This window comes from Pezoporus occidentalis, unplaced genomic scaffold, assembly GCF_034315485.1.
Source record: "Pezoporus occidentalis ecotype Australia unplaced genomic scaffold, CSIRO_AGI_Poc_V1 ctg192, whole genome shotgun sequence".
NCBI lineage: Eukaryota > Metazoa > Chordata > Aves > Psittaciformes > Psittacidae > Pezoporus > Pezoporus occidentalis.
Window position 1 is genome coordinate 651,728 of NW_026913771.1, and position 12,193 is coordinate 663,920.

Here is a 12,193-nt window from a genome sequence, read left to right on the forward strand (position 1 = left end):
TCAATTCCACTTCATATACAGCACTTTAACATCTGAACATTACAATCTGCAATACATTCTGCACTGTGCCTAAAATTAATTGTTAATTAAAGATATTACAGCTTGAACATAGGAAACACCAGGGTCAGTCACAAAAAGCAATTTCAGTTCAAGGGTTTTTTCTTTTTTTAACTAAACTTTCCTGCAAACAATTGTTGCTTCTGAACAACATTTCTGACAAGGAATAACTCTTGCCTGGTTTTGGTCACTAGGATCACCTATTGCTTTCTGCTTTTTAGATCTTCACCAAATCTCACTCATTGTGCTTTCTATGACACTGCACACAAAGGACAGCAACTGTTCCCTTCCCCCCCACTTCATGAAATTTAAGAGAGAAGAGGTGCATTTTCAATGCTGCAGGGGTCCCACTTTTCATTTCAGCGGTTTTGCAGGCCTTAGCTTTTAAAGATGAGTGTTTTGATGCCAACTCTTTTAATCTGATCTCAAGCTTACTTTTGCCTGCTTTAGTAATCATGATCAGTTGAGCACCACTTCTGCCTTGCTGCAGTATCTCCTGGGGATTGTGGTACACATCCACAGCTTTCTATCCATCTCCATTTCTGAGACTGCTTTTCCCCAGCTTGCTCTTCAAGGCTTTTCATTTACACTATCCATTTTGGATGATGTAGGAGATGACCATAAAAGACTACCTTATTCAACTGGCAGACCTCAGGCACATCAGGCTGTTTACATTATCCTGATGGTTATGGCAAGTAAACTGTGTCTACACTCACAACTTACCGGCCTGGGCAAGGACAGATTCGCTCCATACCAATGGTAAAGTGCTCTCCAAACTGGTTCTGGTACCATTACATAGTCCTTTCCTTCAATCAATTGTGGAGATCGTTTTAGTCTTCCACCCTCCATTGTTAATGACGCAGCCTTGAAACAAGAAGGGATGCTGTCACATCTTAAGTGGAAAAACCAGTACATAGCTACAGTGATTTTAGTTCACAAACACACAGCACTTTGTAATTATTAAAACAACTTTTAAGTAGTAATTAGCAACTGCTCTTCACACTGAACGCTGGTATAGAAATGTAACAATAATTAACTCTCAGGTTTCACTATTTACTTTCTCTAAAAGCTGCCCAGTATAAAACCTGTAATACGTTTCTCTCTCGTGTCACTTACACTGACAACTGCACACAGAAATGCAATCCTGCTCATCACTGATGGTGCTGGTCTGTGTTTTACATTCTGCTTGCATGAATACTGGAACAACTGTCAGTTTTGCTTTACTATTTTGTTACCTATATTTTGGGCTTTTGCAACAGCAATAAACTCGGATTGAAAGCACTGAAGTGTTCGATTATTAAAATATTTAAATCCTGAAAGTTGTGTTTAATTTTTGAGTTTCATTTAAGAACATTTTGAATGATTCTCTTCTTACAAAGCACTTTCTTGTATCCTCAGAAGTAAAACACATTAAGAAACCCAAATTTTGTTACATGACAAAGCAGTGTTAATTCAGAATTAGGCTGCTAGCTGAAAACAAGAAAGAAATAAAAGGCTGTGATGAAAGGATGCTAAAAGGTATTTTTCCTATATTCACATGACTCCGATGCATTTACCTTCACTGGTTCTTGTGTTACTAGGGGTTGGTTATCAATCGCTCCTGGCTTCTGAGGATTAAGCTGTAGCAAATTATTCCCATTGGTTCCAAGGAAACACTGGTTATTATTGTCCGAAGTATTATGCTGCCTAGCAAAATCAGTCCCTGGTGTGCCAGGGTGAAGATTATCTGTAATGCAATACAGGAGAAAAAAAACAAACCCAAAAAAAACTCAATTTCAGTTCATGATTCCATAAACCATAAAGGAATGAGTTAAACACTTGTACCCTTTTCTGTTTGTTTTTAAAGAAGGTTGTTGATGAAGCTTTTATCCTTCATACTTCAGTAAAACATGCAACTCTTCCAAACTACAGTGACAAATATGCTGTTACTCTCAGAAAAGAAGTGGATGTACAAAATCCAAATACCAAAGCAAATACTTACACAAATATTGGTTTGATACAGCCTGACTAGGTTTGTGTGAGTAAATGTTTAGCATTTGCTTGTTGTCTGGATGTTTGAGTATCAAGCTCCTGAAAATCTTACATCATAACCAAATATATATATATATACACACATATATATATATATATATATATATGCATGCAATAACAACTTATTTTTAGTTTTTCTCCTGGAAAAGGCAAATGTTTTTATCTCACAGAATCTCCTTTGGTTATGACGCAGAACACTAAACAGAAGAAAAAAGAACCTTTAACCTAAACCTTGTCTCCCTTCCTGCCCTTTGTCCATCTCCCCTCGCTCCCACACCAGAAACAGCCACAGTAATCTATCTACTTAAAATGGACATTCAGCTGCCTCATAAAGATAAATCTCAAATTCTCACAAGAACTGACTGAAAATTATCACTAAAATCTCTTCTTTCACAAAGATGGCTCCTAATATCTGCACACACATTTGGATCACATCCTGTTAAACTCTAAGGGTGCTTTTCCTAACTTTTTTTCCTGCTTCTTTCCTCTATTACCTGAGGTCATCTCATTGCAAGACACCACAATGCCAGTTGGGTATGACCTAGAAACAACTTTATGTGAAGAGGGGACAAAAAGGTCCACTCAGAAAATAAATGCTAGGACAAAAACCTGTAAATCTTGAAACAATTCTGGAAACTAATCATAAGGTAACAGACGAATTGCTGTTTAAACAAGGCTGTTTCTTATCCACCACAGACTGAAAAACCCTGTAATTCACCAATGTCCATGCATAAGCCACTTCTGCAATCTAAACTGTGATGTTCACCTGGAGGAATCCATGCAGTATGTAGTTTTCTCAAAACCTGCTCTACATTAAACCTCCAAGGAAATAAGATGTTATGCTTACTGCTGCTAGTAGTCTCTGAGGCTTCTGATGCAGTAGAAATATTATCTGAACACTTTTCTTCTGTTGCACTGAAGTAATTAAGACCTCCCATTTTGTCTTCTCCCTGTTCTGAAGCATTGGCAGCAGCAGCTATGAGTGAATTCTTACCTCCACTCAAGACAGATGAAGGCTCTATCACAACAGGGTTTGCATCCTAAAATTGGTAGGCAAGTAGAAAAATGATAAGCCAGTATCAAAGACATTTAAGCATCAGCCAAACCAAGCACCAAAATTCACAGCCTGCATGACCACTCCTGCATATCCCAAATGAGCTTTATAGGAAAAACAAAGTAAAATTCTACATGTGCAGAAGCAAACAGCCAAAATGGTTAAACCAGTGGAATCAACTCTTCCGTAGAATATAAAAATTGCAAAATACCAGAATTATTTCCTCTATCTCAATCCATGAAAAGACAACCATTTTAGACAGCTGTAATTACTGTCTATAAATACATGAAGATTTGTCCTTGTTGAATTTCATATGGTTAAATGAGAACACCAGCACAACAACAACAAAAACATTCTTTCCTCAAACCTGCAACAATTCAGTCCTCCCTAACTTTGTTTTGAAACAAAGTTCCCTTGTTTCCTTTGGAGAAACAGCACTGCAAGGGCAATCTGGCTCAAAATGAGGCAAGATAAAGGGGGAGAAAAAGACCTGCATCCCTCTGAAAGTGTAACTTAACCAGTACAGACAAGATGCAAGAAGAATCTTAATCAATTTACAGCATCAGTCACAACATGAAATGGCAATAAATGAGAAAACAGAAGAAAAAGGGAGCCTCACTGAACTTTAGAGAGGAAAAAAGAAAATCCATGTAATGAACATCACTGGAAAAAGGGATTTTTCCTGTCTTATGTTGTGCCCTATTTACCCCACCACTAAAGATAATATTCTGTCAAATGACAAACTGTGCAGTACAGCTAAAAGTATAAAAACGAGACTGAAATATATGTTGGAATTACAGTAATCACTTATAAAGTTTCATGGAAATTCCAAGTGTTCTCTTTGCTGAGAGGCTGACAGGATGACTAATGGCATCGTGCTATTATGCAAAGGATTCGGTATGAGATCTTGTGCACCTCTGAGTACTTACACTATGACAAGGATCATCTTATCTATTATTTCAGGCATTTAAGCCATCATTAGTCCAATTCATTGAGCATAAAGAACAACTGTAATTGCATTGTTATTTAATGCATACGTTGCATTTTCTGACTATTTTTAGTTATTTGTATTTATAAAACAACTCAAATACTTTGATGATTATCACTATATCAAACTTTTCTGAGAAACAGTTTATTTTTGTGTAACCTGCAAAGAATATTTATCTCCACCTCAACTGTTACTAAATTTATTAAATACATTTCTTTTGTAAAAAAATCAGAGTGATGCTTTAACTTGAAAGTTTAAGTTGGAGAGTATTTAAAGAGCACTCTGTGCCTACAAGGTTTTAGTAGGACCCCCCTGATCACCACCAGGTCCTGGGCTACTTTTCATCATTGCCTATAAACCAAATATGTCAATTCCCTCTGTTTGTCCAGAAAATGCACAAGTGTGTATCTGTGGCCCAAGCGAAGTCAGAACCAATACAGACAGCTTTATTATCAAATGGATCCAATAACTCAAGGGAAGTACTATCGTAAGAGTATGTTTTTAATCAAACAATATTTTGACATGCAGGAATGATGAAGGCAAGCACAAAAAGAGATGACAGGTTAATAAAATCACAGCGAAAATCTCACCACGTGGCAGTGATTCAGTAAAACAATTCTTTGCCACTAACAGACAGAAGATGCTTAATTTCAAGCATTATTGGTTAAGCAGTCATTTGCTCCACGCTGTTTTTTCCATCCACACATTCACAGGTTCAAAGAAACCACTTATTCAGTACACTATTATTATTATTATACTTACATATTTGACATATTCTTTCCACTGGTGCCACCATGGCATTGCAATAAGAAACCAGTTGTGCCCTGGTTGAAGGCCATACCTGCTTTCTCTTTCTAACCAGCCCCTGCACATAAAGAAGGAACAACATGAAGCACCAGCTGGAACAGGGAAATTGCAGTCCTTTTGAAAAGTACTAAAAGGTGATTCTGAAACTCATTAAAAATTCTAAGCAAAACATGTACCTAATAATCTGCCCTTCCTCCTCTGGAGTGGCAGGTCGTAGCCCCAGAACTATATGACACACCTGGAAGAAGAAAGTAATTGTTATTAAGAACCAAACCAGTATGAAACAAGCATTGGGCAAATGAAAAAACAGCTTTAATGGGACTTTTCTGAAAATTCTTTTGAATGATGTAGCAAGACTACCTAAAATCAAACGAATCACTAAAAAAGCAGTTTTGTGAACTGTGAGATTCACAACCTGCTCCCACTGTTAAGATGAAGATACCAAGAATGACAAATGCCCCACGACAAATTAAGGTGAACAGAAAGTGAATTTTCAGGACTTTAAGGGCTGAAGCGCATGCTACAAAAGATCACAGGAACTGACACGGATCAGATATACAAGAAGTTAAGGTGTCTGTATGTACTGGAGAGAGGGAATGAGGAAAGGGAGGAATGCAAGTGGTTGGAAGAAGCTAAGTGAAAGGTTAAAAAAAAAAGCAAAATGGAAAGTGGGATTTTATCCCAAGGACAAGACAGCAGCCCCAGATGGCTAATATTTTACTCCTCTCTTCCTAGGAAAACCACCCCGGCCTTGCTGCAGTGAGTACATCTCTGCTGGGCTCTCCCAGCAGCTCTCTGCCACAGGGCATGCGTCCGGGAGCGCTGAGCAGAGAGGAGCAGACTCTGCAGGAGCCTTTGTTTCCCATTGCAGGAGGAGGGTCAGCTGTCTCGTCTGCGAGACAGTTCTCAAATTGGTTGCTGCTCATAACACGATTTATAGTCTTTTCCTTATGTCTCTTTGGAGGGTATCAATTTGCGTCTCAGCTGGAGATTTCTAATGACTGGTGAGGTATCTTATTTAAATTTATACTACAGTGTGAGAGACCATTTCACATTCTGAGTACAACAAAGGCCATTCGCTGCTGGGAAGCAACAGATTTTCCAGCACACACAACACAGCTGGTTCCAGTGTTTTCTTTTTAAACTCATGGAGCACTGTGCCAGTATCAGATTCTTCCTCTAAACTAACCCTGCTGCAAACAAACCAATTTGTTGACAAGCTTTCCAGGGCGCTCCACTCAGACTACTCAGCTTTTCTGTCTGCAGATGAGACACACAAGCTCATGACAGCTTAAATAGATGCCCAGACAAATCAATGGCAGACTCTGTCCCCTGTGTGAGTGTGTTATGGAGCCTGCAGCATGAGATGGGGGTGCCTCATAGGATAAAGTTTATCAAAAGATGCTACACTTAATATATTTCTTTTAATTATGATTATCATGAAGTGTTCATTATTTCTATTTCAGTCATGCTCAGATATTTGTTAGTTCATGAATATAAACTTATGATAGGATATTTAATGCTAGACAGTCCAAAAATAAAGACAGCCCTTCTTGAGAAGGCTGCAATGTAAGCAAAACCTGATGCAATCAGAGATAGAAAGAATCTGCAGAACTTTCTGATTTTGTTCTTTTCAGCTGTGATGGTGTTGATGGCCTCAGAATACTCTCCCTCAGCTGCCCTGAAGTTCTTGGAAAAGTATAGTTCGAAATACAGTATACAAAGCAATCTGGGGCCATAACCAGGAGAATGAGTTGTGTGCAACAATACTTACTGTAAAAGCCACACAGCTTCTCTCTGATGAAATATGTTTCTGCTACAATTTGACCCTGTAACCATTTAAGCTTCACTGGTAAGATGAGAACAGAGCCCACTGGTCTTCCCTGATATTCCTGGGAAGAGGCGAGACTGTCATATGGGCTGGAGGTGAATGCTAAATCGGGGCAAATCTTCAAGGCTCCATTCGGAGTATTATTACTTAAAGTATCAATATCAACAGCAAACGGGTAAGGAACAAACTGCAGGGAATGAAAATACTCTTAGGGGTGTGTTTTCTGCACAAAGTGAGCCAGTGCTAAAACATGAATAAATTATGAAAATCCAATTCAAGCTCAATTAAAACCAAACTCAGTACACAATCCTCAGCTTTGGCAACACAATACTGATATGATATCACAGCTTTCAAGGACTGCTTCATTAAGAAAACAATGAAAGGTTTCTTAGAAGGCCTTAACAGAAAACATAAAGGGAAAGTGGTTGCAAAGAGTCAGCAATACCTTTTCTCATGTCTTGTGTCCCTTTCTCAGCAAAGATTTGCAAGAACTGGTCAAGAACAGCCTTTTTCTAATGGCAAACGTAACTGCTGATACACTTGAAATTTCACTGCATAAACAGTAGCCTATGTTCACTTTAACAAATTAGGCATCTCCATACACTAAAAAGAATAATAATCAAGTAGAGAATCATTCTGTCAAGGTAATGCACAATTGCAAACCCACATGACTTACTGCAAGAGACGAAACAGTAAGCATGGTGACACAAATGCTGCCACTGCACTTTGTGGCCACACATAAAGCTCATGAATTATTTGCCATAATTTTCGAGTTTAAATTGACTCTAAACATACCTGAAAAAGCAGATTTAGAAATTCATTGGCAAGTGCACTCTTCACACTCCATATCTGGTAGTCCTCCAGAGTGAGGTGTCCAAGCTTAGATAAAGGCAGGAGAAGGAAATGGGAAGGAAAAACCATCAAACCATTAATCTATTTCTATCACACTCCTCATTAAATGTGTCATAACAGGCAAAAGCCAGTGAGTTGATAAAAAGTAGCATCTACCACTCTGCTAACAAAATTTGATGCAATCAAAGAAAAAAAATGCAGTTTTAGCATAACGTAGGCAACCTGTAACAGAGAGAACCAAAAAGCTTTGAGAGTCCAGAGGATGAACTGTGCGCAGCATGTAACCTCTGCTCCTCCTCTCCACTTTTCAGAGTTAGTATTCATGCTCTACTGCAGTCGTCATATTTTCTCAAACCACAAAACCACTAGCAGCAGTATGTGACTGGTTTTGTGTCCTACAACGTGATTGCCCTGACAAGATTAAGACAAGCTAGGACTCTGATAGTCCAAATAACCTCTGCACGTAGAGATATTTGCATCCATTCAGAACCCCATCTTACTTTATGGCTTGGGAAAAACTATTTTGGATTATCAAGTCCTTATGACCTTACCTTACAACACGAGTCCTATTAATTCTTAACCACTTGCAAAGTTACAGTAGCATAACACTGACCAATGTCAGCGGAACTTCTGATTTTCATCAGTTCAGTGATAGGATCAATCTGAATTTCTTATATTGTACTATCATTCAGAGCCACTTTTACAGCAGTGGCAGTTACTCTGCCTCTTCTTACAGGCCATTTCCTCCAGAGTTCATATAGGTCAAATCTAACATATGAAAAGAGGTTAAATAATTTATGTAATTACTGCACCATCAGCTCTTTCAGCACTACATCCATGATGCAACTATTAAAGATATACTGAAGACTTAGGGAGTTTCTTTAACTCTTTGTGGAAACAAGACTGCAATACACTTGCTTACAAAGTACCCTTCCGAAAAAAAGCAGACACTAAAGCCCTTAAAGCATGAAAGAAAGAGCTCAGTGAAGCTGCAATTTCTACTGCTTTGGTAACAGAAGAATGAAAACATTTGCCTAGCACTTTGTTGGAGTACAAGCAAGCAAGGCGAATATTAAAACAAGTAATTAAATATTTCTAGGCATTCTTTATGGGTTTTATTGAATTATTTATAGCTTCCAGACACTCTTCCTAATTAGTGAAGCGAAAGATGAAATAATGGAAACTACTTCCTCTCTATTGTTTGCAGATGATAGTGCCCAAAAATGCAAGAATATAATTAAAGATTTACACACAGCCAACTATAAAGCACAATATAAACTACTCAGGCTTTTTGCTCTGTGTCATGACAGTCATGATGGATGCCTCCACAGTTTCATGAATACTTAGCTCTGAAACAGTACCACTGGTATATAGCTCACTGGTTGTATACAATATTATTGCAAGCAAAGTAGTCTGGTAATGATAATGCATAACATTATTAATATAACTCTGTCCTAGCACAGGAGGATAATGTGTCTTCCACAGCATAAAATATAAGATACATTAATGCACTGCCCCCCTTTTTTCACAAGATCATTTCTAACATGAAACCAAAGAACAGTTTCTCCAGAACAAAAGTAGAGCATCAGATTTAAAACTGGTATTAATTTTTCACAGCAAAGCCTTGCAAACAGAACGGGTATGCTTCAAATTGATTTTGTTGGTGATGTGTTTTCGGTTGAGCTTCATATATAAAAGACAGTTTACAAAATTCAAACATGTTCTTTCTCTCACAGAACAATGTGGGAAATTTAATGGAAAAGTGACATTTCTTGAAAGTGTCTTTTATTGACACGTCTCTGCTTTAAGAAAGCATAAGATTTTACTTTCTTTCCTGTAAATAAACTGAAGAAGCCAGGGTATAAAAACGACAAGGGAAGAACTGCAAATTCCTACCTTTGTGTTATCATGCATATTCAAAATATCTTCTACAATTTCAGACAAATCCATGTTCAATTCCTTAACAAACAAAAGGATTACAAAAGAAAGTTAAATTCCCACAGCAATCCCTGGAGCTGCATGTGTTCAGAACAAAAATACAACTGAGAAACGTTGATGATTCCTCCATGTAATTCACAACTGAGTGCTTCCAGACAGTTGTATTTCTGTACCTAAGGCTTCTTTATATGAAACAATGTACATTATAGTCACACCATTCTGCTTTGGTCAAAGTTACACAGGGTAAGTTACACCCAATAATCAATACCCCTCCGCTAAGGTAAGTAGTCCAAGGACGCCTGTGTTTCACTGAAACCATGTTCAAACAACATCCCCATTCCTACTTTTGGAGGATGACTTTAAGAAAGAGAAGCAACTGCATGAAACCCCCAAATAGAACTTACGGGTATTTTATCAGTACGGTTATCCTTCCAAACCTCTAACAGTGCAACCACCATTTCTTTAAGTTCAGTGCGGGACAACACACCATCTCGGTCAATGTCAAAAACCTTGAAGCAAACTGAGAGAAAAGGAAATTACTTTTCTATGTTAGAACTACTCAACAACTATTATTTTCTACGCCTCCCTTGCAGAATGTAAGTCTGCAGAGTCACAAGAACCTGATTTAGTGCTGACAGTTTTGATGAGGCAGGATGCATGTGTGGTAGTGAGGAAATGGAGCAGCTGTGTTTAATAAACTGAAATCTAGATTCTTGCAATTCTGTGCTGTGTTTTCTGATGTGACATAGAAGGGAACATATGTGCATCCAGAAATGTCCAGGGAACAATAGCCTTTAAGCTGCAGCAAGAGGGCTTTGGAAAAGTATGGAACAAAGGTATTTCAAAACACAAGAACCTTGCAGGGAGGCAGCCTAAAACTGGACAGTCAATAAGCCAGAACATGCTATTTACCACAAAACAATCAAATAGGAGAATCAGTTTATATTGTATCTGATGAATATGTGTTTGCATTTTCTTTACTGAGATTCACATTTCTGCATCATAACGCAGAACACTGAAAAATAACTTGTGAATTTTAATCTCTTCCCCCCAAACAGGTTGATAATTTATATGAAGTTATGGGCAAGCGATAAAATACACAGAATCAGGTTTAATCATCCTTTATAAAATAAAGCCTTAATAATTACAATTCCTTTCATTTTTTAACTTCTGCAGCCTGCCTCACACTTATCCAATGGAAAAATTCTAAACACGTGGAAACAACCAAACTTCAGTGTTCAAACTGAAAAGCTTCTCTAAAATAAACAGTTAACACTTTGCATACTTACACTTCTGCCTTTCTGCCAAGGGTCCCCTGCAACATGCTGAGAGCCCACAGGAAATTTCTTTAAAATCTATGTGATTGTCTCGGTTTTCATCAAAAGCATTAAATAAACCTGCAAACCGCAAAAGCATCTCCTGTTACAGCAGGTGGCTGGCAGAGCTGACAGTCATACACTAGCATTTACATGGAGGGTTAATGGTTAACATTTGCAAGGAGAAATACAAATGCTTCTGATTATAACTCTAAGCATAATAAAGGTAATTAAGCCCTACTAAGACCATCTGAATGGTGAATCAGATCACTCTGGTATCAAGAATTCTGAATGTAGCCTTATTCTCACACCTTCCTTGTAATGATTGATTTACAGAGCGTCCACCTACTCAGGCAGGACAAGCAAGGAACAAGATGGCAAAGGTACTCAGATGCAAGATGCTTTCACCTTTCACAGTGCCTGATAGAAACGAGACATGCTAACGTTGCATATTTTGCCATAAGTGAGACAGGAGTTTCAGTTACCAGCCTTCAAATGATTTGAGAGTTCTATTCATTTCAGCACATATAACTTTTTTTGTCCAATATCTTTTTTTCTCTTTGTGCAAATGACTCAGTTGCATTATCCACAAAAGACATATTAAATGACCAGAAACCATTTGAGTTTCCCCATAGCAGCTGCATAAATTTATATCACTAAGCAGATAAAACACACTTCTGAGCAAAAGGATGTGGGGAAATATCCCTATTGAATTGAACACAAATTCTGGTGTTTTAACAGCTTGCATCCACTGCAGATGAATTTCCCATTTTCTACTTAGTGTGGCCACTTGTCAGTAAAGCTGACCATTTGGTGGTAAAAAATTGTCACTCTAGGACTGCAGACAAGTACTAGCACACAAGTAGAACGTTACTTTAAGGCCTTATATTGTGCAGTAAATGGCAATTAGACAGTTGCAACCTCCACTTATTACCAGAGCGGCTTCAATCTGAAAGCCCAGCTTGGTTATTAATGGCTAAGTTGCAACACACAAATCTCCTGACCAGCTCTTCTGAACAAAATCTGCCTTCACTTCCAGTGTTTGGGTAGACTGTTTCACTGACCGCATGATACAGCTTCTGACCTGCATGCTGAATTCTCATTTAACAGATGAAATTCACATTTATCAGTTTAAGAATGGTCTCCTATTTTATCTCATTCAGGGGCAAAAGTATATCTTGTCATTAAGGAGCACAGTGAAAAATTTTAAGCAATCACAGGGCAAATTCTACATAAAGTTTGACATATTTCCTGACAACTAAGAAGAATGCAACACGCATTGCTTCGTCATTCCAGATTTCCCGACAAATAAGAGATTT

At 38.0% G+C, this 12,193-nt stretch overlaps 1 protein-coding gene across 7 annotated transcripts in view; it reads right to left on the reverse strand.

The window, feature by feature from the left end:
* Positions 1–12,193, reverse strand: part of USP32 (ubiquitin specific peptidase 32) — a 74,211-nt gene that overhangs the window by 20,794 nt on the left and 41,224 nt on the right. For 5 of the 7 annotated variants that reach the window (XM_062617104.1, XM_062617105.1, XM_062617109.1 and 2 more), the window contains 9 exons: positions 10,848–10,955; positions 9,963–10,078; positions 9,517–9,579; positions 7,564–7,647; positions 5,114–5,175; positions 4,893–4,995; positions 2,936–3,128; positions 1,614–1,783; positions 781–921 (listed from right to left, as the gene is read on the reverse strand). In XM_062617104.1, coding sequence (XP_062473088.1) covers positions 781–921; positions 1,614–1,783; positions 2,936–3,128; positions 4,893–4,995; positions 5,114–5,175; positions 7,564–7,647; positions 9,517–9,579; positions 9,963–10,078; positions 10,848–10,955 — 1,040 coding nt within the window. The remainder of the gene's footprint in view (positions 1–780; positions 922–1,613; positions 1,784–2,935; positions 3,129–4,892; positions 4,996–5,113; positions 5,176–7,563; positions 7,648–9,516; positions 9,580–9,962; positions 10,079–10,847; positions 10,956–12,193) is intronic. The other 2 variants (XM_062617110.1, XM_062617107.1) reach the window with 2 other exon arrangements.